General features: G+C 40.9%; 1 protein-coding gene across 6 annotated transcripts in view; it reads right to left on the bottom strand.

The window, feature by feature from the left end:
- nhsl1b (NHS-like 1b) overlaps nt 1–27,472 on the bottom strand; it is a 93,215-nt gene extending 65,743 nt beyond the window's left edge. For 3 of the 6 annotated variants that reach the window (XM_069514464.1, XM_069514465.1, XM_069514468.1), the window contains exon 1: nt 25,601–26,190. In XM_069514464.1, coding sequence (XP_069370565.1) covers nt 25,601–25,919 — 319 coding nt within the window. In that variant the 5' untranslated portion in view covers nt 25,920–26,190. Of the gene's footprint in view, nt 1–25,600; nt 26,191–27,293 lie in introns of those variants that run through there. The other 3 variants (XM_069514471.1, XM_069514473.1, XM_069514469.1) reach the window with 3 other exon arrangements.
- Between the last annotated feature and the right edge of the window lie 20 nt (nt 27,473–27,492).

Here is a 27,492-nt window from a genome sequence, read left to right as displayed (position 1 = left end):
TCAAATCAGGCTTGCTCCAATGTCAAATGTTTACATGGAATAATTATTCGTTTTGTTCACATGTATTTAAAGCAAAGAGGTGTGAAAACCTTTTGCTTAAGTTATTGAGTCACAACATTCTATATTAAAACACATGCATAGACAATTACATTCATACATAAACGTTTATGCATGCATTAAAAAAGTTTTGCAAAGTTTACAAAAATAGCAGTAGCAACAATATTTGAGACAACAGTTGCACTGTCAATTAAACTTTGACTACGAGGGGTCGTGATCCATTGAGCGATCAATACAAACAGTGAAAGGAAAAAACTGTCTATCTGGCTAGCTGTGTTTTTCCTACTATATACATAATTTGCCCCTGAAGTTAAAGCCACGGACAAAGATTGTTTCAATTAAAAGACGACCAATTGATCTGTGTTTGAACAATGTTGGAAACATTTTAGATGAAGAGTGAAAATGACCTAGGATGCGTCCTTTCTCTGAACTTTAGCTTTCATTCTTGTTTATTTAATCTTAAACATATACTGTTACAGAGAAGAACTTTAAAGAGGGGTTTTCAGAGGCTTTGACATTCACTGATTTCTATGAAGTGGAACTGCATTTAATTAAGTTCAAAGGATTTTGTCTGGTACAGAGTCAACATTATATTTTCTTACAAGAGAGATAAGAAAGGAGAGAGAACAGAGGTAACATGCTTCTTGCCCAAAGGCTTATATATTGAGTTGAGAACAGGAGAGTTAATAACCTGTAGAGACCCACATGAGTCGCTATGTGGCCTACAGCACTGCACACACACATACACACGCAACCTCATTTCAAAAGGAAGCAAGCCCAGGAGACTACATACTGTCTGACAGACCTACGCCTGAGTACATATTCACATTCTGACACGTGGCTTCTTCACTGATAACATAGACACTGTTAACTCCAGTTCAGCTGTTCAAATGTATTTCTCATGAATCAAGATTTATATATAACTCTCCATTTTTGGACCGAGCCAAACTGCGAACTGTCGTGAATCATAAGAAATGTGTAACAGTACATAATTTATTTTCAGACGATTGAAAAACAATTCAGTCTGAACTTGATGCCAACACAGATGGTTTAACAGAAGCCACATACTTGTGAATACTGTTCCTACTTTCCATTTCTAAAGGCTTTAAAAATATTTTTTTCATACATACAAATACACAGATTTTTGACCAATGAACAGCATGACACATATTGTACAAGTCCTTACAAGACCCACAAGCGGACATTCTTACTGCCTTTCTGAAAAAAGATTTTCCTGCTAATAATACTATTATATCGCTCAGAATCTAAGTGGCCAGTTGAACTCGTTTGACAAGTCAGCTGTAGCTACAGGCTGCTGGTTGGACAGAAAGAAGACCAGTGTGATGAGAAGGGAAATGGGTCATAGGGGTGTGAGAGCAGGCCAAGCACACAGCAGTGGGAACTTCACGGCTGAACTGGAGTCTCTGTGGGTGGTTACCAAAGTCGCTCCAACTGTGTACAACTGTGGATTCATGTGTGTTTGAATTACACAGAGAGGAAAACAGAATGGCGCCTGTCGGCTCTGCATGGAATAGCATTGACAAAACACTGAGGTAAATGATATCGCACACACACCAGGCACTATTTCACTTCTTTTCCCATGTCAAAGAGGATAACCCTTAGGCCATTTCCACAGCCTGAGAAACACACTTTAACACACATTCACAACAATCTAGTTCGTTTCCCTTATTTAACGACATTCCTAAAGACACATCCTGACACTCCCAGGGTAAAACCATAAAACAAATCTATCAATCATGTGTCTTTGGCATGATTCTGAAATGTTCAAGTAATTAGCTTACATCATGGTTTAGCAGCCAATGTGTTGGTAACTGGGAATTTAAACTGCAGTAGAGCCAAAAAGACAGAGGGAGTGATATAAAAACAAGAGCAGGTATAGTTTCTAGTATTACAATAACTTCTGCCAAGGAACCTTGGTGAGAAGAGAAAGCTGTGTTGTGATGCAATGGAAAAGATCATACAGGGCCACAGTGTGTGAAGTAAAAGCACTTACCTGTTGAGTTGCACAGGGAGTGTCAAACAGGGGTCGAATAGAAGTTGGGGGGAGGTAAAAACCAGGACCAAAGTCATGTGGAGAGAAGATGAGAGCAACATTGAATTAGATGAGAATCATTTGGCTCATGTTTTTTTCCAAAGAGACAGTAAGTACATTGAACATTGACGGAAGCAGAAAATGTGTCACAAACAAACAACTAAAGGCGTGTTCAGCTGTAATACAGGTCTTTTGTTTGTGAACCTGTGTGTTGCATAGCCAGGGAGCAGTGTGTGTACTCACATCCCCCCCCAATGAGTTTCACTTATATTGTCTTCTAGTGTAAGTGACTCCTCGTGTTTGCTGTCAGATGTAACCAAAGTGGTTAAGACAACAGTGACTTCACTGGGCAGTTTATTCCACCACTTTCAAGCCTGAATTGAGAAATTGAGAGACACTGACGAGCAACCACAGTGGGTTTATTATTGTGATCGCTCTATTGTGAACATAGTTTGTCAAGGTCTGAGGAGAGCTGAAGGCTCATTGCTGGAACAAAACTGTAAACTAAATACGCACACATGTTGCATTTGTCTGCCAATCATTGGAAAACAATATCATGAAATAAACATTTTGTTTCCTATAAAACAGGATGCTATTGAACACACTTTTGTTAAAGCACCACAAAGCTAAACTTTCTTTTCATAATGGAATCAAAGTGTCATAAACATTAACACATTTTCTGACCACAGTGGGATGACAGTAATAGCAGGAGCTATTAAAAGTATTAACAGGAGCCAAGCAGTTATGATGTTTGTATCACAGGTTGCATAATAGTAAAATCCTCTGAGAGGAAATCCGGATCATAATAAGCTAAAAGTATCCACAGGAGAGTTTTGTTTGGTTACTGTTCAACACTTAATCAAATGAAAGCCATAGGAGAACTGCACGAATGATGCAAATGTATTGTAAAAATAACGAAGTAGCAAATGACAAACACTCTTAATAGTGCTTGTAGTAAGTTGTGACACAAAAGCAGTGTTGGAGAATTGAGTGACGACAATTAATACAAATTTAACACCTAAACTCTGATTAAAGGAGAAAGAAAAAGACAGAGTGCAGAGGAAGAAGTATTCAGCATGTTTGCAAATGTGTGGTCACTTGTGCAGTTGGCTGTTTTTGTACTTAATCCAAGAGGTTAAATGGGGCAAAACTGCAGGAAATGTGGTTTGAATCGCATTTTATGTTGCTTATGCAGGTTTCAAAATTCTATTTCAGATTTACACATTAAAACACATCATGCTTTGAATCTAGATGTTCTGTATCGCCTTATTTGAATGTATACGAAAATAAATAAATGTACTAGACTCAAGTGTAACCTCTACAAGCATTTCTCTTTCCATCAGCGAGAAAAAAAAACACAGCAAAATGAGCAAAAGATCAGATCATGGAAGATGATAATAGGAGAATGTGCAACAAAGTAAGGATTTTATATAATGATATAAAATACAATATATAACAATATCATCATATATCAAATAAAATATAATCATAAAATGAAAATATATCATGTGTAATAAAATTAAACCATGCAGTCGTAAAGGGTAATAAATACATGGCAACAATAGCTTAAAATAGAAATAGAAGAGTGTGATAGTGTGAGAAATGTGTTAATGAAGACTATTGCAGTCTTGCTAATAAGCAAAGTCACACCTTGGATATGTGGTTAGTGGCATGGTGTGTGGGGGTGTGTGTGCCTGTGTGTTGGGGATAGAGAGAGGGGGATAGAGGACCTGCCAAGTGGTAAAATTAAAACATGTGCAGCTTCTTAGACAATTCATAAACACAAAACCTAGTCTGAAATCTAAAGAAAATCTACTCTCTGTATTCTACACATTCAAAAGCAGAATTTTGCCTAAAAAACTGATTAATAATAAATCTAAAAAATAAACTAGCCATGCCAGTTTAACATAACAAAAGCTCTTTGTGTTGTTTAAAACAAGACAATTCAACTATTACAATTGATCTGACCACAGAATTGAATCAATACCTCTCACTCTGACATTCTAAATAAACAAGCATAGTAGTTTACAAGCAAGTTTAACTAACTAAATACATACTTTAACTCTAAGCTCCACACAGTTTATATGCTTAAATAGTTTCTACTGGAGGCGGGTGCAGCGTCTCATGTGTTTCCAAAGATGAAACCCTTAATTAATAATTCAATAATTCAGATTCAATTATTTAAATGGTGGACAATACATACTGTATGTTTCTGTTACAATATCATCATCCAGGAGCACTAGGCTGCACGTTCTGACCCACTGAAGACATATATTACAAAAAAGAAACACCATGCCCCCTGGTTGTCATGTCCCTCAACAATCATCAGTTTTGCTGAACATCTAAAAATGATCATACCACTTATAAACAAAGCAGGCTATTTTAGAATACACACACACTTGATGACAGAGGATCCCCCAGACTAGTTTGTCATAAGTTAGTCATCACCATAAAAACTGGTTAGATCAGTCATTCCATCTGTTATCATAGATAACATCAAAACAAATATCCAGTATTGTGTAAGGAAAGAGCTTCCACATCACCTGCCGTGACCGCTCCATCTGCATCTCCATCAGTTTCCATTCATTGTCTTTCCCACCATTTAACTCAGTCCCAGTTCAGGATCCTTGCTGCTCTTCAAGTCCTCTCAGCAAACCAACAACCTGAACAAGGCAAGCTCACAGCCCACACTGCTCTATCTGCTGATTAGCTCCAGATTTGTACCACTAGCTGTCTCTCATCTCCTTTTCCAATTCACACTGTTCACACATTTGTCTTTTCTATTTCAGCTTCCAGTCTCTCCATTGGCTGTTATATTCTTCCACTGAGATCACACCAATTTCTTGCAATCAATGTTTTTAACCATTAAGCTCTGCCAGGACTGTTAGAGCTGTGAAGTTGTTAACATGAGTGGGTGTGCACAAATAATTTGCCGAGACACACGGTACTGCCAAAAGCACACACAATGAAACACAAACAGGTCTACCTTCATAAGGGTTCCTCCTTTTCTTCCGGTTCCAAATCCTAATCCCTTTAACAGGCATGTTATCGGATCACTACGCTGTTGGAAACATGCTCCAAGGTTTGGTCCAAACACAACACCAAACATACCATCATGCTCCCAACATAGGTTTAAAGACTCCGCACTGACCGACACACACACCCACTCACGCTCAGCAACCTCTGCACTGCCTCGCTGCACGCGTGCAGAGCCCACACACACGTTGGCCAATCAAAAACCTGTCACAAAGAAAGACGGGTACGAGTGAAGGGGAGTGGTGCTTTCAAGGGGCCCCTGACTGGTGACCCCCCCACCCCAACCCTGAGGTTGCTACGGTGAGGTGGTCGCTATCTGCCACAGGCTGCTGTTGCCAGGGCGATGCAGAGTGGCTCGTACCCTCTTCCAACAGGTCTTCGGGCCCCTTTCATTTATCAAACCGTGGGTCATCGGCACATTCACAGGCAAACACACACTCACACAAACTCACACACACTTCTGAAATAGGGTCTTTGAGGCGCTAAGCTGCTGAGCAATCAAGCCTAAAAGATCTCCAGGTTTAATTTGATGTGAGTCAGTCTGGTGAAGGAGAACTTCAAATGCATTGGGCTTTTATTTCCATTCAGGTGCTAAAAAAGTTCTGTGTCTACCGAGCTACGAATGTTGAGTTCTATGTCTACATTTTTCATGTGTTGAGGTAGATATGTTTAGGGAAGGAAGCAGCTCAATAAAAAGCACCTCTAGATGTGTCTCAAATCAGGTCAGACACTTAAAACCTGCAGTTGGACACAACAAAAAGTTTTATATATAATGACTTGATTTCTTTTAAATGAGTCAACAAAGCGCAATTGCAGGATTTGAAGAAACCTGCGAAATGGGACAGACTAGTCCCACCACTGAAACACAATTTCTGTCTCCAGCCTCTCCACAACAAGACTTCTTAATTCTTAAACTCTCTTCAACATTACTTCACTTTTACCCTCCGCTACTCTGCATCAAGCCTCCCATTATCCTTTCACCATCATCCTTTTGTTCTTTTTGGCCTTTTCAGTCACCTCTGTCCTCTCTCAACAGATTTCACTTCACTCCATCTCCTCTCCAACAGACAAAGAGGTCTCTCCATCTAATGTGATAATTAGGGGGCTTTCACAACGACTCACATGGAGCAATGTTCACCACCTTTTACAGTGAAACAGGCTTGATCAGAGAGGAAAATGTTCCAGGAAGTCCAGTTGGAAGACAAGATTTATGCATTGAAAAGATTATTTCATGCCAACACATACACAGTGTTTTAGAAAAATCAAAGACAGGATGTTACAAGTCTGGAAAATTATCACAGCGGTAACTATTTAACCTTTCACCATGACAATCCTGAGATACATTGCAGAAATGCATGTTACAAAGTAATACACCGGGATAGCGTGCATGTGCATTGGCCAATGTAGCTCATTGCCAACTGACGTTATGTTACGATTTTAAAAAATGTACCTCACAATACTGGAGCATTTTGGAGGGTTGTCAGTTTCTTGACAACCCTCTGCTGTGCCTGCACACCTCCCCATTTCTATTTTTCATACAAAATAGTGAAATTCCGTCCAAAACACAGCTCTGAAATAGATTGACCTTGACAGATGTTTAAAGCCAGTGAAAAAATGTAATTATGTGTGTGAACAACTCTCCACACCGCTACTTGTATTGTTTGCCTTAATCACAACTTGCAAAGCATCCGGAATCATTTTTGACTATCCCCTTTTCCGCAGACCATTTGATCACTACTTTTTCCAGTCCAGCAGGAAACAGCGGTGAGAGACGTGTCGCATCCTGTGGCTGGTGACGCTAACCTGGCTGAGTGAACAATCACAGGGAGGCGACACAACTGTCCGATTAAGAGCATTTTTCCTTTGAGGAATGTGCATGGTCAAGGGTCTATGTTGCAGAGACTAAGATGGCGACAGGGACAGGAAATGGAACAGGACACAGTTGACAGCGCCATCTCCCACAGGATGCTGGAAAATGCATGTGCAACGCAGAGGTTAGTTCATGGTTTTAAAGTGTGGACAGGGAGAAGAGGTTAACTTAACAACCAAGGCAGGGTACCAACCAAAGCAATTTTAACCTGTTTGAATGTGGCTTCATTCGCTCATGATAAACTGAATCGTTTATTTCCTTAACAACCCTGTATTCTAGCTGCATTCAACTTTCAATGCATCACTCTTCTCCTCTTCTTCTCCCAACATCCTCCCAACTTTTTTATTTCGGCCAGAGTATACATGTCAACAATGTGGTACATGTGAAAACGCCAAGAGTGGTTGCCACAAGTAAGCGTTCACAAAAACTCACAAACTTTTCCACAGGACTTCCGCCTACTTTCCATACTCCATGCATTTCCTCTACTCCTTCCTCCCTTCATGTCCCTTGTGAATTTACTGATAAAAGAATCTCTGGTGAGAAAACAAAATAGCACACACACAAACCGATAGAGAAAAATTAATATGACGACAGAGGAGAAAAAGAGGCATGGTCACAATTAAAAGGAAGAAAGTAAAAGAGTAAACACAAAACCTCAAGACCTCCAGAAATTCAGCCAACTACTGTTATGGATGTGTTTTGAATATGAAAAAGTACACACACACATACACACACATGCAAACACAAACTTGTGCACACGGAGTGAATCTCTGCTGCTGTGGTTGAATGGGTTTGTCTGAACTGACACGCGGGAGTGAAAACACTGCCACATGGGCTGCCTTGCATTCTAACTCTGCCTTTGCACTGAGGGAGGGTGTGTGTGTGTGTGTGTGTGTGTGTGTCCAGACCTTTTCTCACACTCCCCAGCATTTGTTGCCAAATTCACACTCATTAGCAGAAGCAAGAGAAAAGTTGACAAGGCCTTCAATCAAACACACACCAAATCAACTGGAAATGCAGACGCACACACACAGATCTGTGTAAAGAAACAGACTCACACGCAAGCTCTGCTCTCTGGCACCAGTTAAGCCACAGAGTGAAGCAATTATGATATTTGACAGAGATGAGAAACATTTGATCACAGAAAAATGCGGACTTCGTATAATAACAAGCACAAATTTGTCGGATTTCTGAAAGTAGTTCTGAGAGGAGTCGCTACAGCAGCAAGAGGCAGCAGTGTCTGTGTGCGGCGTGTGTGTGTGTGTGAGGGAGAGAGAGAGCCTGGACAGTATCAGAGGAGGGCTGCAGCAGAGAGAAGTCAGAGAGAGAGTACTATCAGTAAATGTCACCACCACACAGTAGCAGGGCACATTGAGCACAGTGTGTGTCTGTGTCATCTGTCAGAGGTTCAGCTTGTGTCAAATATTACTGCACATGAAAATCTGGAAAACAGAACAACAAGCTGCAATAACGGTGTGTGTTTGTGTTTGTGTGTGTGTGTGTGTCCTCAATTATTTCCCGCATCCTGCCTTTCTTTTATTGCTACATTTAGCATTATATATCACTATAATAATCATTAGCTACTGAACTGTAACCTGTGGAGTTTTTGACCACATGTAGTACATCTACATTACTATAACTTTAGTTTTAAAATGCATCACTGTCGCTACATTTACGACGTTCACTCTACTCCAGAGCTTTCCAGCGCCTAAAAGTCTGGAAATGCTGCTGGCACAATTTTAGTTTGAAAACTAACATTTGAGAACAGGTGGCAGTAACAAGCAGAGACATGCAGCAACGCACCAACAAAAGTATTGTAAAAAAGGCTTCATGTAAAAACGCCACAATTTTGCACATGCATTGTGAGAAAAACATTCAACACTTTGGTTCCACCTGAAGAATACATACTAAGTAAACAAATTTTATTTGTCCACAAGAAAACTTGCTTAACTTAATTGCACAACTGAAGAAGGCAGATATGAGTGATTGCATCAATTCAGGAACATGGTCAGAGCCACAGTACTGAGAAGACATAACTAATGTCAAACCCTGCAGGTCTTCTCAGTGATTCCATGATATTATTCAGCTCCATGTAACCTTATGTGGAATAAAATGATCAAATTGGCCAAAGACAGACTTATTATGAGGATCATCTTATCTCATCTGCACCACTATATTTACGTTGATTACAGGCACATAAAGTGTAAAAATCTAAAAGACCTGTCGGGACCCGTCAGGACCAGATTGGATATCCACACTCTACACACACCTGAGGGAGCGGATATGATTCTTAGATGAAACTAGGTGTGATATTCATATCAGCTTGTCTTCTTGTCCTGATGTGCAGAGTTTGGAAATCTAACACTTCACCTGCTATGATGATTCTAATGTCTACATTCGTCTTTCTACTCGAGCGCATGATGATGTGACCTGATTCCTTTTACAGTGTCCCAGTGACACAGGAGTAAAAACCCAAGTCTCAGAGAACAAACTGGTGCATGGGTGGATGCGTGTGGCTTATGGTGTTACTGCGTCTCAAGCTGCTTCGGCTGAAGCCTCAGAGTGGCTGGTAGACGTGAGCTCACACAATGGGCTTCTGTGTGAGAGCGGGCGATGGGGTGGAGAGATTGAGGGAGAACAGAAAGGGGGTGAACTTGGCGGTCAGCACCAAATGTAAAATCTTACTTTGTAGTTCCAACACAATTCAGAGTTCATAAGTGAAATATGGTTTATTCTTTGCCAAAGCCACTTTGGCTATTTTCATTTTATAGACGTACATATAACATATTTAGAAGTTACATGATTAATTCCAGCCAGTTGCATTACATCACTGTAATGTGTGAGTGGACAAAAACGCCTTTCAGACAGAATAGGGGTGAGACCTTTAATTGCTTAACCACACATGTGGCAGAACTCAACTCCACCCAAACTTTTGCAGGGAACTTCTGGGGAACTATTGGGAAACTATTGGGGGTCCAACCCAAACCACAATGACTAGGAACCCCAACTTATGAGAGTAAAGAAACAAAGGGATGAGCCAAAAGAGGAGAGCAACAACTGATTAGACCTCGTGTGTCACCTCCCTGCCCCTGAAATTGCCTCCCCTCCCTTCCCTTCTCCAGCCCACAACAGCCACTTGAAAGGCTCCCTGGGTTGGGTTCCCATATGGTGAGGAGACATGAGGGGGTGTGTGTGTCTCTGTTATGAGTGTGTATGTTTATATGGCTTTGCTGGTTAAGGGGGCTCCCTCCGACCTACTGCCCTCAGCCTTAAGAAGCCACGGGGGCAGCTGTTTTCCTGAAGAGCCTCTCACTCACTTTCCAACGCACACACACTCCTTCCTAACCCAATTAGGACACCCAGTTATGTTGTTAGAGGCTGTTTACCATAAACTCCCCTCTTCAGTCTTCCCTCGCTTCCTTCATCCTGCCCCTCCTGACCTCTTCCGCTTTTCTTTTCTCAGACTCATCTCTGAATCTCCATCCCCCTTTCTTCACTCACTATTCATTTGGAATGTCCCATCCACAAATACATTACTTTAAGCTATTTTCAGCATAATGTGAAACATTTAAACATACTACATTCATCTACATTATACAACCAACATTCAATTCTCAAAGGCTGACTAGCTTTTTAATACTCCATACAGTGCATAGAGGAAAAAGTGACACTGAGTGTCTTGTTTTTGTCCAAAACTCAAACATATTCACTTTAAACACCAAAATTGAATTGTTGGTATTTTTGCTTGAAAAATTACTTAATCAATTGATTGAAAAATTGTCTACTAACCAATGAATTGACTTTGGAGCTTTACATTGTTTTCTTGTACGATAAACCAAATGGCAAAACTCAGTCTGTGGTGTTCAAGGAATAAAAGTAAAAGAAGGTATAAAAGAGATAAATACAACCAAGTGTCTCTTGAGCTCTTTTACGTGGCTCTAAGTTTGTTTTGCTCTTTCTTTACATCATTTGTTTCATCAGCATGTTCCACTGCTGGAAAGTTAAGGTGCACACATAACAAGGCATTAAACCTCTTCGTCTTTTGCTGCTTTTCTTCCTTTGTCTTTTATCCAGATGTCTCTGACACTTCTATTCTTACTTTTTATCCTCTCTCACCTACTCAACTACTCCACCTTATCCTCTCATTTCCGCTCCCTCCCTGTTTGGAATCCCTCTCTTTCTATCCAGGCACTGAGTTGTGACTGCTGCAGAATGGTCAGCGTGCTGGGAGGGCTCGAGTCTGGCCAAGAATCTGTGTGTGTGTGTGTGTGTGTGTATGTGTGTGTGCATCTGTCTGTAACTGCACTGGTCTGCCAGAGGGAATTAGCCTCAGTTTTGTTCACTCTCTGTAGTGTATAGTCCTGTCTGACTCCTCAGCCTCAATGACACATATACTGTGCCAAAAAGTACTTTGAAAAAACAAATCTGAATAAAACAAGGGAATAAAGGAGGAGGAAGAAATACAAAAGGGGGGATAAAGCAAGGAAAAAAGTGAACAAAAGGCAAAAGAGGAAAACATGACAATGAACTGGACCCCTGTGTTTGACAGCCTGCAACTGTCCATTCTACTATGCATAACAGCCAGTCCTCTGGTTTGTGCTGTACACTTTTTTTGCAAGTTGTACGCACCAAACTAACCAGGAACCCAATATGACGCCAGCTAATGAAACCAAAACCCAGTTGGAACTTGACTTTTGATCACTAAATCAAATCAGTGAGTCCAAGTGAATATCTGCACTGAATTTGAAAGGATTCTCTGGAGGTATTCCTGAGATACTGTGTTCACAAGGTCAAAAAAAACTATTTTGTGAGGTCAGACACTTTGACCTTGGAACACCAAAATTGAATCAGGTCATCATTGAGTCAAACGGAATATTAGTATCAAATTTGATGAAATTCACTCAAGGTGTTCGAGATATTGTGCTCACAAGAATGGGACAGAGGGTAGTATGGACGGATGTCTGTTTGTTTGACAGGATGATTATCTATTATATATATGTTTAAATGTAACAACAAACTGGGAAATGGCAAGAGTTCACATTTGCCCACAAGTGCTGTCTAGCTTCCATATTGCTTTTTGATCTGTAGAAATTAAAAACTTGAATGAAATCACTCATAAGTTTTTTTCACAGCTGACTACAGGAGTCAAAGATTCCACATTTGTTTGTTGCTCTATAGTTAAGTCTCTCTGATGTTTCTCCACCTTTTTACTTAACTAATACACTTAACAACAATCAAAGAGATGGGGGAAATAAAATAGAAAGAACAAGGGAGGAGATGGCATTCCAGACAAAATAGTAAAATGGGCAAGAAGATAGCTGGAAGGCAGAACAAAGACCAGACTCATTCATAAATGATTGATAAAAGAGAAAGATTGATGGATTTCTCTTTTCCTCCCAGCCCTAGGGGAGCTGACATTTCAAGCCAGACCACTCATCACTGTTTCTGTCTCCCAACAACAAAGACACACAGTCTCATCTCAGGCATCCAGGGTTTTTGAGACTCAGGGGACCTCTGCTCCCAGAAGGCAGAGAGCCCTTACTGTGCTTATTGACCTGCCTCGCTACCCCTTCCTCTTCAGGGACCTTCAGGCTTCTCTATCAAGTTTGTCCAACAGCGCCGGTAGGATGGGTTTGGGGTGAAGTGAGGTCCTGACAGTTAGAGACGCAGATGATGGCCTGATTTAATCTTGATTCCAGCAGACAGTAGGGGCACATTGTTGGAGTTGAAGACGCTTCATTGAAAGGAGAGGGGGGGGGGGTGCTTTTCTTTTATGTGGTGCCTCCTTGTTAGCTGGAATAGGCCTCATTGAGATTATTGGATCAAACGAATGAGGAATGTGTGCATGAGTGTGTGTGTGAGTCTGTGTGTAAGAGACAGGAGGAGTAAAGGAAGAAAGACAGACTAAAAGAGGTGAAAGATTAGACATAATGATGTGTTTATGGTTTATCTCATTTGACACATTTAAGTAACTGCAGACTCAGAGAGTCAAGAACACAAGCAAAAACCAAACATAGATCCTGGGCTGCATCTAACAATGTATACCCACTTAGAAGGGAAAATAAATATCTGATACTTCAAGATTAAGTTGTAATATTACAGGAATCAGATATGAATCATGGGGATATCAGAACATCAGCTTGTCTCCTGTATGTGGCAGTGAAAAGCAAAACAAGTGAGGAGTTCCTAAAATGACACCATAAAAAAACACAACTCCATACAACTACAGTGAAAAACTGTGCAACCTGAAACACAAACCCAGAATACAAAATATCCATCGCTCTGAGGAAGGAACCAGATCCTTCACAAATAGGTACGAATCCAACAGAGGTGAAACTGGCCTATAATGTTATATGTTATAGGCCAGATGACGCCACTGACACACAGACAATAACAGTTACTTGATACACTGGTATCACACGACCACGGCTTCAGGACCAGCATCTATGAATCCTTTTAGCATGATAATCACTGACCTGAGTGACAAGACTGGTAGACTATCTTCTGACTTGCAAATTACAACTTTTATAACTCTGCATACAAAGGGGTTGTATGAAAATGAAGACATTGAACATCCCATATTTATGTGGAGCCTTTTAATGCAATGTTATTGTACCCATGAACCCTGACGTGGATTACAAACATGACAAATATTAACATGCTAATTTCAGTGCTGAAACAAGTTGTAGTCTCCAACAATCACTCAGTACATTAGGTCAAAAATAAACAGAAACTATTTTGCTGATTGCTATTAAGAGTTATGCCAATAACAGAAGTTTCAATGTGGACATTTTACAAAGATTCTCTACGCACAAACTAGAAAGACATGTGTCATGTGAGCGCCATGCCCAAAGGCTGAGCATCTATTATATATATATATTACAATCTATTATGAACATGGTAAAGGGAATTCAAGTTTCCCCTCTTATTTAGAAAATGTATTAATGGGTTAACAGTTCCCATAAGCTTAGTTGAACCTTAATCACCAGGCAGCTGAAATCTTTGGTGATAAAACCACCTGGGGGTTGGGAACACACCTAATCAAACAACAATAATGGTGATAGCCTTGTTCACTCAAACACACACACATGCGCACACAAACACACACACACACACACTTCCACACAGAGGGAGAGAGAGAAGGTCAAAAACACAGCTGAGTAAATACACCAGGAGCTTGCAGAGCAGACAGACAGGGTTGTGATTAAAAGGTCTGACCATTTGAATCCCAGCTCTTTCACTTCATCAACAACAGTGGCTGAAGTACCTTTGGGCAAGGCACCTTTGGACCAGAAGAGTCCAATTATTCATGGGAATGATTTAAGGTAGGTTTGTGTTCATAATCAGAATCTGCAGAACAGCACAAACGTCAGCAACTGCCGAAAACACAATCCAACAACAGCAGCAGCTTAACAGCAGTGTGGTCATGGTAGATGAGCAGCAATACTTGATGGAAATTACTCATCTTATTTTACAAAACAAGCTCAAATGTTAAAATTCGAGTGAACAAGCAAATAACTAGTAATTACTGACATAATCACACGTCTCCACACCCCTCTTATTTGTAAACCAACAGGTGAGATACATGTACAGACAAATGCACAGGTTGTTTCCCATCATGCATTTTCTGCTCAGCTTCACATTCTCCTGCAGCCTCCATTGTGGGGCACAAACAGGAATGGGCGTGCAGACTCCAGCAGAGCTTAAAGAGATTAACCATTCTGTAGCCGTATGAAATAATATTCCTCATAATCCCCATCACTGACTCTGAAAATCCCTCTCACTGTGTGGCATCAGAGGGCCGCTCTAAGTGTGCTCTTTTGTTCTTTTTGAACACACACACACACGCACGCACGCACGCACGCAGGCACGCACGCAGGCACGCACGCACGCACGCACGCACGCACGCACGCACACGCACAAGCACACAAGCACAAAACAGCTGGATGCTCAGAATACAGATGTGTAGGATTACAGAGGAGTAGTCTGTCTGTCTGTGTGTACTACATTTAGTTATGAATACACTAACATGGCAACATGTTGTGTTTCTGTAATGTTACCTTGTGCACTACATTTTCTTTACTTCCTGATTTATACAGTTTTAGCTGTTTTGTAAGTGACCACCACCAAGGACGTTGTGTTTTGAAATAATGCTGGGGTTTGGGTGTAGGAAGAAAACATTAACTTTTGAAACTGATTAAATTGAGGAACGATGCCGAAATTCTTTTTTTATTTTACTTTCTTTAACATTGCAAGATAGGATGACAGTGACAGTGACTTTTAGCTGTCAAAAGTGAAACAGTTTTAAAGGTTGTAAAGCATTGAAAACAGTCGCTTATCACTCATCAGTCATCCTCCCCCTTGTTATTTTCTCTCTTACTGCTAATGTGGACTTACTGCTGGTGAACCAGCCCATCAACCTCTTTTTCCTTGAGGCAACTTCCATGTTTAATAGACAGCATAACAAAAAACTCCTACTAGCTTTGCTGCACTGTGTTTTGTCTTAAATAACAGATTAAATAACAGGTGGTTTGGATCTTTCTACACGGAATTCTGCTCTCACTCATACTGGAGAGGAGATAAAGGAGAGTAGAAGAAACAGAGAGTGCATTAGAGCAGAGGAGAAAAGTCAAAAGATTCAGAAAAGACAGGACAAGAACAGCACATGGGGATATGACAGAGACAGAGGCTGTTTTCAGACTTTTACTCCGGAAAATGTCCGGAAAATTGGGTCTAGACATTTCCCGGAGTTTGCCATAGGAAGAACGCAGCAGGTGATTGTCCAGGTCAGACACATTCACAACAAGGGGAACATTCAGGTCAGAGGTGGCACATAAGTAGAGCATGCAGAAGAGAGTGAAAAAGAAAACATAAGAATCTCACAGTCAAATGGCTGTCAAGAGGACACAGACACACACCTGTTTTTTTCTTATACAACCCTTGAAATTTCATGCGGGCAGACCATAATGGCAGCACACCTCAGGCCAAACATATGCAGACACCTCGCAATACTGCAAATGAAACACGCACTGGAATGAGCATTTAAAAAAGTATGTGAGTATTAGTAATCTATGTATCACAGAAGATACTGATGCATGGAAGCTTTAAGGGGGTCATCTTAATCACACACATGTACGTGCACACACACAATGAGGTCTCTGTGGATGAGGCAGACTGCTAGAGCTGCTACAGAAGGAGATTCAGTAGTCAGCTGGGATTCCTGTGTGCAGTATGTCATATTTCACAGTAACTGAAACTTTCGCAGACACACACACAAACACACAACGTGTAGCATTCTGGGGAGAATAGACAAGATGGATGATGATGAACTAGGAATCTGCTTCAGGTGAGGGAGGGAGGGACAAAAGCATCACATTATGGCCTATTTTATGCATAATTAATTAATGGAAAAAAGCAAAGTAAATAAATCAACTCTTAAAAGTCTCTGTGTGGGATTGCGTGTGTGTGTGTGTTGCACTCTATATTGTGCTCAAGCGTCCAACAAATACCTTGCGTAGGAGCGGACAGGGACAATTTAAAACAGAATTCTACATCTGCGAATACATTCTAATGTTTTTTTCATTGTCACATCTTCCCGTGTGATATGAAAACAATTTACTGAACTGAATCCAGTTCCAACAGACAGAAAGCAAGACAGTGAGAGGAAGAGAGGGAGGAAGCACTCCACTAAAACAACACAGCAGAGAAAGGCCAAGAGTGAGAGAGGACAATCAGTCTTTTATTTTTAGTCCTAAAAGTCTTAAATTACTCTAAAGTAGATAGAAACACAGACAAAGAGAGTCGGGCAGGTCTGTTGATGAATGAGAGAGTTGTGATTGAGCTAATGAAAAAAATTGGGGTATTTATCAAGACAGTCCAAGTCATTCATCCTAAAGCCAACAAAGCCAGGAAGTGAGAATGCATCTTAACAATACTGAGTAGACATACTTCACCAATACAAATTAGAAATATGTGGCCGCCTTTCACTAGAAAAATTGTAGCAGATTTATGAAGGTGTTACAAGATCTCTTTAGCTTAGAGGCAAAAGAAGCCTAAATATGCAAAAAATGCCGAGTTCACACTCCATGAGCTTAGGCCCGACTTTCCAGTCACAGGCAAGTTTTGGAAGTTGAAGACAAAACAACAGATTGGACTACAACTACAACCAATACGAGTGCAGGATGGGGTTAAGGTGCAGATGGTACGTACGTGTAGTGGTAAGGTGCTCCCTGCCTTTTGCATGTTGCTTTTATTTTATTCACAAATGAACTTAGTCTAAGTTTGAGCCACACAAAGTAAAATTGTCATTATCATTTTCCTGAGTAAAAAAGTTATCACATAGTTGATGGCATAGATGAGAATAAAAACACAATTTGCCATTTCTAAACAAATGCGATATGAGTTCCACTGAAACGTTTCAACTCTACTCCAGCTCTGTGCATAGGTTGACACAGAAGAGCAGGAGGATCTAACATAGCTGCTACACAGCGATCTGACGATTTTGAAAGTCGTGTTGTTCTGAACTTAGCATAAAATGTGCCAACTCAGTGAGTATTAACCAGAAGAGTCTCCCCTAAGATCTGAAAAGGTTTGATAGAATTCTACCAGAATATTTAATGTTCACAGAATTCCAACATCAAATATGTTTTCATTCTCTCAGTGGTGCAACTGATGGTACAAGCATGAATTCAAATATCACAACAATAATAGACTCAGGCCTGTGTAGATGTTTACAATTTCCAGAAAAAGCTAAAACAACCAAAACCCCATATTGTAATCTGTATGTGTACATGTGTATTGTATGTGCCTAGGGAGGTTATGCAGGTCAACATGGTCACAATGGACCCTTTGGCCGTTGGTAGGACAACAGATTGTGTTGCTACTCTCTGACACAAACACATGCAGTGCAGGGCGGCGATAGGAAATAAAGCTTTCAGGCACAGAAACAAGTCGCCAGCCCAAACGATTTTACGCATTCTCACTATTTTTTTTTACCATTTTTTTAAATTAAGGGTGATTCTTCTGTACTCCCTGACCTCACTGTAAGAACACACTTTTACAAGATATTATGGTCATTCCCCACATCTCCCTGGGGCAATAATAAACACAGCTCACCCCCAACATCCACACAATACACTGCGTCACACCCCCACCCGACTAACGTTGCTGACAGTTGATACATATGTCCTACTGATTCCCATCTGGGACTTTTCCATCATAGAACTGGGGAAAGAGATCTGCATGAATCCCAACTAAATTAACCTACTTTTAATTTGCTGCGCAGTTTAGACAATTCATTTTGACACTTTTTAACTGAGCGATTGCCAGACTGCTAATATTAAGAGCAATCAAAGATGAGATCAATTTGCAAAAAAAAAGCTCACTGTAGGATAAATAAATGCCACAACATCCTGCGACTGTTAAACATTAAATCTGCATGCCGAAAACAAAACCACAGTCAACCTATTTTTAATAAAGTTGTTTATTCAGCTGAAGCTAAAGGAATTCTAATTGTCCAAAGTCACAAATGTTTACAGGGCTAAAAATACACTCGAAAAGAGACAAATGAACAGCTGCTTCTCAGAAATCATCAGCCAAACCAAATATAGCCGAAACTCCACCCTCTTATCTCCCCATGACAAGTTTCAAAGATCAAATATTTAGCTTTGTCCCAATTTCAACTGTTGCTGGTTTCATTTTAAAGCTCCACCTCACTGTGGTCTTTACTGTGTACGTCATCGACATGGGGTTTTTGATTTGTTGCTTGTTGGGACGACACACCCTTTACATTTCTACAGCTTCTAATGGGAATCCTGAGGGTGAGTGCAGGACGGACCACCACTGTGTGCCATGGTTAAGTGACAGATGTGGCAGGAAATCCCTGTTTTGTTTTCTGAGGCGGTCGCAGAGTCAGCGTGTATGCATGAGCGTGTGTTTGTGTGTGCAGTTTGTGTGTGTCTCTAGACCTTGAGTGCAGATGGAGGATAACAATAGACTTTATGTCGCTGTAAGATGAGCTCCCACCTGCTGCAGGGTGTCATTGTTTGATGTATGGATGTGTTTGCCTTGTGTCTGTCTCCCTCCCAACTGTACCCATCACTACTGCACCTACAACTCCCAATGATTTTCACAGAGGTTTGTAGTTATGAGTGAAAATTGACCGGGTTCACATACACCATGTCAATGCCAACGACTCACATGGTCTTTTCTGAAGGTTACTTGGAAATCCTGCCACTGTGAACCATGAAATTAAGTGCAACAGTAATTCCAGTATACAGATTAAGTAAAGTTAGAAGAGAAACACGATAAAAAATTGCACAGACAGAGGGAGAGTTAAGGTTCAGGAAAACATAATAAAGAGAAATGTATTGTATTGAGCAAAACACAAAGATTAGAAGGCAGACAAGCAATGGCAGAGAGACTGAGAGCGAGCACGACCCTCGTCTTTGTTGTGGTCACTGTGTGCTGACATCAAAGGGCAAAGGATGGACAGAGATGAGAGAGGAAAGGTCTGAGAGCCATATGAAACAACAGGAGGAGAGAAAGAGAGAGATACAGGAAGGAGGGATGGAAAGCTGAGGGAAAAAGGGAGAGTGACTGACGATGGAGAATGATGAGACATCATGCCACATCTGTCCAGTGTCCCACACACAAACAAAAAACACGGTGAGAATGTGATAAGAGCAGAGGTTATGTTATACTTTCTTGTCCATCACTTTCACCAGCAGGGTTGTGATAGTTTATATCTTCATATCCTATTTAATAGCATATCATGTAGTCTACAAGTGCTCATTGACAGACAATATTTGGTTAATGTGACCCTGTATTCAAACTCTCTAAAAGCATATTTGTTCATCTTTAATTTGACAAAACAATGTATAACAAAGCCTTGAAGACACAGACTTGTCTCTTCCCGACAGATTCCAGCTCTGTTGTCACCTCAGCTCGTTTGCCTCTCCAGAGGAAAAACAATCGTAGTGAACATCTGGCTATTTGTGATTATTTTCACTCCAAAACAGTTCTGTAAATCTAGGACCACGACCAAAGGTTGAACTCTTCAACTGTACTCCAAATGCATCTGTCCAAAATATGTGCTGAGGGGGAATAAAAAGGCTGTAATCATACGTATAAGTATAAAATCTAATAGCACAGAAATGCAATCTAAAAATGTGGCAAACTGGTAATTACAATTTGGTTAGTTAAGCTTTCGGGCTCTTAATCATTTCAAGATCTAAATGTGAAAATTATGTTTTCTGTAGTAGTATAAAGTCTAAAAGAAGTAAGGTAAGTGGATAGTGGTACTGCATCTTGCTCATATGCCTTCTTGCTGGTTAAACCCTGGATTACTGCACAGCACCCACAACTGCAAAACATACAAGTCCTGGCTTCTCTAAGAAGATGAACATGGACAAGTTTGTGGACGGCCATGCTCACATCTTGACTCTATGCCTAAGCCACGCAGCAGTTAGTATGAGGATGTAGTTCAACACTGTGTTTGGTGCACTTCTGATCTACAGGTCAGATGGAGTTTGAGACGTTGAGACGTTGCTAAATCACAATCCTCTCGATGTGGAAATTATTCTTATCAATCAACCCATAACCCCCCCTCACATGCTCTCTTATGTGGATAAATGGATGCTTCACTCTACTTCCCTGGATTCCTCCACAGCTGTTTCTCCTTTGTTGAATCAACTGCTAATAAAGAAAGTCAGTAGTCATAAGTGTTGCATCATTTCATTTTTCCACCACATTTTCATCACATTCTTTCAATAAATCAGGCTTTTGCTCAAACAATTAAAAAAAAGTTGTCTGACTCCAGTTCAGTCAGTTTGTGTGGAAACACATCATCTAATTCTGGCATGAAATGAGTGATATAAACACTAATTATATACTGTAGAGTAATCTGGTGTTCACCAGCAGTTACCACAGGCTTACACACAGTCAGGGCCACACACACACAAGTCTATTTTCTTATTAATTTTACCGTCTGAAACCATGAACAGCAAATCAGTCTTGACAGATTTAGTTTTGGACAGTGGAGGACAGCTCTGAGTCAAAGCAGTTGGAGGAGCTGTGATGATCAACAAGTATCAACAAGACTGTCAGGCCGCTGATGGAAATGCATGTGTACATATACACACACACAGTACAAATACACAAGAGTGCTTTAAGAACAATTCATCTCTAATGGTTTCCTTCTTTTACTCCCTCACACTCCTCTGTGCCATCGCCAGGGCTGCATCTACATCCTGGGCGGTCTGCACAGAGGCGAGAGAGGGCTGCTGCATGAATGTGCACAAATACACACACACACACACACACACACACAAACCCCAAGTTAGTGGGCTAGTTAGTTCAATAGCAATATCCCTCCACTTCTTAGAATGCTACATCCCTTTCCCACTCTTTACTCCCGACTTTCTCTCTTTCCTTCCTAACCCTTCCCTTTTGTCTCTCATGGGACCAGGTCGACCTCTAGAACCAGGCCAGGCTCCCTTCGTTGGAACGAGCCCTGTGGGAACGGACTTGGACATTCTGGCTGCGTAATGACTGCTCTCCATTGATGAATGGATGGGACCACTGCCGGCATGAGTGAATAGTGTGTTGGAAGAATTGAGGTGGGATGAAGAGGGGTTTGCATGTGTTTCTGCATCTGTGTTTTCTGTGGAAAACGGTGAAAGAAGGCAGTCACGATACCATAAACAGGAATAAGTCTATCCAGTTGCAGGATTTGCATGTTCGCCATATGTTTGCATTGTTTTTTTCATTCCTCCCACAGTCCAAAGGCATTGGGATTAAGTTAGTTTGAGAATATAAATTAACCATAGGTGTGAATGTTAGTATTTTTGTATGTTGGCCCTGCGATAAACTGATGCTCTGTCATGGGTGTTTACTGTCTCACGACCAGTCCAATGGGACTGGCTCCAACTCCCCACCACGACCCTAAAATAGATAATGTCTTAATAATAATTGGATGGATGGAAGTCTATCCAGACATGACAACGCATTGTTATTTTTGTCATGAGATTAGGGACACAGCTTGGATCTAACTCAAGCAGTGTAGTTTCACTGTTATCATCACAACTGAGTGGTGATTCTTATGCACATGACCAGTGTGCAGTTGTGCAAGCCTGACCCAAAAATGTCCAGAACAGATAAGAAAAAAAGCCTATGTGCTCAGACGAACACACACGTCCTTGAGATGCACTTGTATGTAGAAACACGCACTAAACATGACGGCAAGATGAAGACGAAAGATCAACACTACAGGCAAAAAAACTTACATCTATAAATATCACAAGGATAAGGGAAGGAATGCATAGCCACTTATCCTGTGTGTCTGTGAGAGAAAGATGGACTGTGGACGCTGGCAGGTCAGCTGGACAAATGCGTCCGCTGAAGATTGTCTTTTTTTTCCTGTGTGTGAGGGGGTATATTTCAAAGCCCCTCCAAGAGGAGGTAGCTTAGCGGCCATCAATCTGGCAGAAACGCCCTAAGACTCCTCCTAACTCCAATTAACCTTCACTTGTTCGACCTACTTTCAACATTAAAATAGAAAACTCCCTATTCAACCCAGTGTTATATTTAGCTAAAGGAGGCTCAGTGATTAAGATGTAGTTAAAAGCAAATTTCACCTAAAAGTCTAGGTTCAGCTTGAAAAAGCCAAAGACGTCTAAAGCAGAAAGTAGTGTCTATTCTGAAAATCTCAAAATTCGATAATAAACTAAATATATTTCGTTTCTCTGCAGAGACATTTGCTCAGAACATGATCTGCAGATTAATCAATAAAGACCATTATGGTTAGTAACAGCCCAATACAAGTGTTTAATTTAATAAGGATCAAAATCTATGAGTCATGTGAATGCTGTATACATGGACACAGCATTAGGGTCATCCAGAGTTTATCTGAAAGCAATTTAACTTTGTCATGAGTTACATGATAGGTCAGTTAAGTCCCTTTTAACACAATGAATCTGGTTTATTTGGAAATTGTCACTGTACATATGATCCTTTTAGCTGCTCAAAAACTTCCAGAGTCTTCTTCTCATATCACAAACAGCACGATGCGGTTGCCTGGGATCCACCTGGGGACTGTACACACTGTCTCTTCTTGTAATTACTTCCAGTGCCTGAATTAATTGATCCCAATGCATTTAATGTCATTAGTGCATCAGGTTGCCACAGTAACGATCCATCCGCTCGCTGTAGCTTCGTTGGCCTGCAGCAGTAACCATGCATGGCAAACTAGTCAAACTTTGTTTAAACTCTTGACTCTGGAGTGTCAGGTGTTCCCCTCTGAGGGTGGAAGAAACGACCTCTGACCTTTGGCTTTGCGACCTGTACTAGCGTGTGACAGTCAAAATACAAAATGCGAGGAAATCCCATGGCGATTACTTTTGAGTGCATAGGTAGAAACAGCGAGGCAAAACGATGCACTACACACACACAACGTCCTTCGTTGAATGTCAGTCCCCCAGCATATAGGGGCCCCTCTTGTTGCCTCTCACCAGTAATATGATCCATCTCTGAGCTGCAGTTAGAGGAGGAATCCTGACCCACAGTAGTTGAAGACAACAGAGTGGCCAGTCACAGTTAAATATTTAGCCGATATAATTATGTCATATAGTCTTTTGTGTCTGGTTAATCACCACCATCACAAAGGCAATGTGTCATGAAGTTTCATTAAGGATATACTGGTAAACAAACTGCAAGAGTTTTCATGACGTTTTGTGCATGACACATACTCTTATTCAAATATCCATGTTGTTCATATCCTGACATATTCAAATCCTCCACTCCCTCCCTGTATAAATGCTGATGCCAACTTTTTTTTTTTTTTTTTAAATAACAGGTATTTGTTTGTGAGGAAAGAACAACTAACATGTGTTCCAATGAATCTAAAGTCAGTGCTTCTATACACCCAGTGTCAGCCTTAGGGCTATGAAGGAGCTGGCTATTGCAGATCAGTATAGACGTAACACACTGCATTCCAGTCAACTCTCTCACACCTTGTCTTGAGCTGCAGTGACTAAGTGAGGGACTGTCTCAACCTTTATAAAAAAGAACTCCCAACCTTGCCCAGGTACGAATCTGAACTTCAACAGATAAATGTAATGTATAAATGTGCAGATAAGAGGGAGCAGTCGAGTCATGCCACGCAATAACACAGGGGATTAGCTCAATGTCTGGTAGCTGTCTTGTAGCATAGTACGCCCCCTAAACACAGCACGATTGACTAATCAGTGCGTGTATCTTCAACTCATTGCTCATCATACATCACATTCGCTTGTGTCTGGGTACTGTCAGGTCAGCTTATCTTTTCCCTGCAACCAGTTGTGAATCTGTGCTGTGAATCTGGTATTGCTCATGTTGTTGGGGCCTAAATCTGTTTATAGTTATATTTTGGGGACATATCTTACTTATGGAGACTAAAAAGCAAGTCGCCCGAACATTTGTAGGTGATAGGTAGGTGTATGTATGTGTATGTGTGTGTGAGAGAGAGAGTGACTCAGAGTCAGGCACAATATAGAGTGAATAGATGGGAAGGACAGAAAAAGAGGAAACAAAAGGCACATTAGTCAGAACTTACATCTGATTCCCTCCCTCATGTTCAGAGGAATTTAGGCTCACCTTCTAAAACCTACTTTGCATCCATTAACTACAGTGTTTTTAAACCTTATAACATCACAAGACATTAAATTGGAAGCAGTGGTATAGTATTAGTCGTAGATAGTCTACTGTATCAAAGCAGACAAGAGAACATGTCTATCTTTATGTATACTGACTCACCATAGCATGAGTCGAAGTCTGAGTTAATACGTAACCCGTTACCTCAGGAGATAACTTGACAGGGCTAATCCAAACAAATCACAAAACAACAGAAGCCAAAAGGAACATTGATTTTCCATTTATCTTTGTGTTGACAAACTTTGTTTACATACGTTAAGCAGCAGGAAGAAAAAGAAGATTGTGACTGTGGCTTTTTCTGTGATCTCTGCAAGGACCTGAACACAGATGGTCAGTGCTTTGAGGGAAGATCAATCTTTTCTGACAGGACTCAACACCCTTATTAACATAAGCAAAGCCATGTGGTCCAGAGACAACGGTCACTCCTACATGGTTCTTTGTGACAGACGCCTTGGACTTGACCAGCATCCATTCACACCAATGACAACATTATAACATCATGTAGATGTGCAAATATTGATCTATTTCTTCTAAGAACTTACTTTATAAGTATTTCTGTCGGGAGTCTGTTAATCAACATGTGATAATAAATCATTGGTGTCATGTATATATATATATATATATATATATATTTCACACAAATGTATATGTACACCTGTGATATTCTTATGACATGTATGTGGGTCTCTATTTGTGGTTTACAGTGATCCCTCCCTCTAAACCATTGATTTCTTGTATTTAAGTATATGTACATGTACACCTGTAATATTCCTATGACATGTATGTGGGTCTCCACTGGACGTTTATAGTGACTCCTCACTATATAAGTAATGCACACACTTAAGCTCCATCTCACACTGCAGATCACAAACAAGAGGGCAACATTGCAAACTTACGGATTTTGACTTTCTTGGGATCCAACTTGAGTACTTCATCTTGCAGAAACTCCAGGCGCCCCTGGATCCTGCAGGATCTTCTGAGCACCATCCCCGCCTCCATCTCGATGCCCAGGAAGATGTCGCTGGCATGACGAGAGAGGTCTGAAAGTTGGTGAATGATGTTGGTGAAAGTGTGACAGCAAACCTCGTCCAGGGACGAGAACAGAACCGGTCTCCGCAGCCTGCGTCTCCCGGCTTCCTCCCCCCGGATCCAGACATCCCTCGCCGACAACCGACTCACGCGGCGCGGCTCAACAATCCTTTGATTAAAAGGCATGTTTTATTTCATAGCAGGAACTCCGGCGAGACCGAGAAGGATTCACGCAAAACACCGCAACCTTAAAACCAAGTCAACACGCACTGTCGTCCCGTGGATCGCAATATGAGTGAGGCAGTATAATCCTGCAGTCCCGCCATATTCTGGGGATTCAAAGCGTGGGGACTTTGTGCTGCTGGTCACCGAGACGTTGCTTCCACAAGTCTTTTCAAATTCAAGCAGACGGAGCGGAGAGAGGAAAACAAGGGAAAGTGCATCTAAAGACCCGGAGAATACTACTAACCACCTGTAGCTACTGGAACCGGAGCCAGACTCTGAGGAGAGTTACCTGCCTCCAACTCACAGGCAAAGGAGCGGACTGACGCAAAACCTGGACCGGATCTTTCCGATGAATCCTCAGGAGGGACACTGCCCACGAACCGAAGAACAAACTGTCACTGTTCGGTTCATTCTCTGTTAACTACGACAAAGTTTTACTGACCGAGAGAAGAAGATTTGAAATTCAGGGGATGATGTCATGATATTGTGAGAATGAAGTTGTAATTCGATGAGAAATAATAAAGAATAAAGTTGTGATATAACGAGAAAATAAGAAATATACTGTATTCCCGTAGTGTAACAGGAGGCTATGACGTTATTTTGGTAATATTATGACTTTTTTCTCATAAATTTACAACCTTATTCTTACCAAACGATTTTCCTCTTGTAAAACTAAACTTTTTTCCAGTCGACATTGTTCCCGTTATCATATTTCAGCTATGACGTTATATAGTGTACAGTCTAATATAATAATAATGTTTATATAGCAAACATAGTTACAAAGTGCTGTACATAAAACAGCAAATCAATGAAAGACAGGAGGAAACAATCACAGCGAATAAAAACGAGCCAGTTTAGATTATATAGATCAAATGAATCACATCAATCCTCAAAGCCACCTTGAAATTAATCAAATTCATTTGAAATTAACAAAACCAAATAAAGGTGTGGGAATCAGAATGTGTTTTAAAATGGAGGACCCTCCAAACCTAGCTGTTAGCAAAGTATTAGCCATTAACCATTTTTCTTTACTGGGCTGATTTTAAACTGAGGCACACCAAACACCTAGCTTAAAAACGTTAGCATAGCATTAGCATGGCCTTTTCTTACTGCACTGACGTTACACTGAGGCACACCGAACACCTAGCTTAAAATCGTTAGCATAAGCATTAGCATGGCATTTTTCTTTACTGCACTGATTTTAACCAGCGGCAAACCAAGCTCCTAGCTTTGAAGTGTTAGCATAGCATTAGGATACACATTTCCCATGCTGTGAGCACTTGTTCACAGTAACACACACCAGCACTTCTCTTCCAGTTGTTCGTTCGTTCGTACCTTTTCAAATAACCCAGGAACAACACATTCTCTGGACACCAGTGTCTAATTTATCTCCTCCAGAGCCTTCGTCCTGACCACCACCACAGATTAACTCTCATCATCCACATCATCAGCTCAGTTTCTGGACACACAGGCCACAAGTTCAATGGAGTCTCTGCAAAGTGTGGAAAACAGCATCCTGTTGGGAAACAGGTGT

Source organism: Paralichthys olivaceus, chromosome 19 (genome assembly GCF_024713975.1).
Source record: "Paralichthys olivaceus isolate ysfri-2021 chromosome 19, ASM2471397v2, whole genome shotgun sequence".
Classification (NCBI taxonomy): Eukaryota; Metazoa; Chordata; class Actinopteri; order Pleuronectiformes; family Paralichthyidae; genus Paralichthys; species Paralichthys olivaceus.
This window is presented reverse-complemented; position numbering and strand designations above follow the sequence as displayed.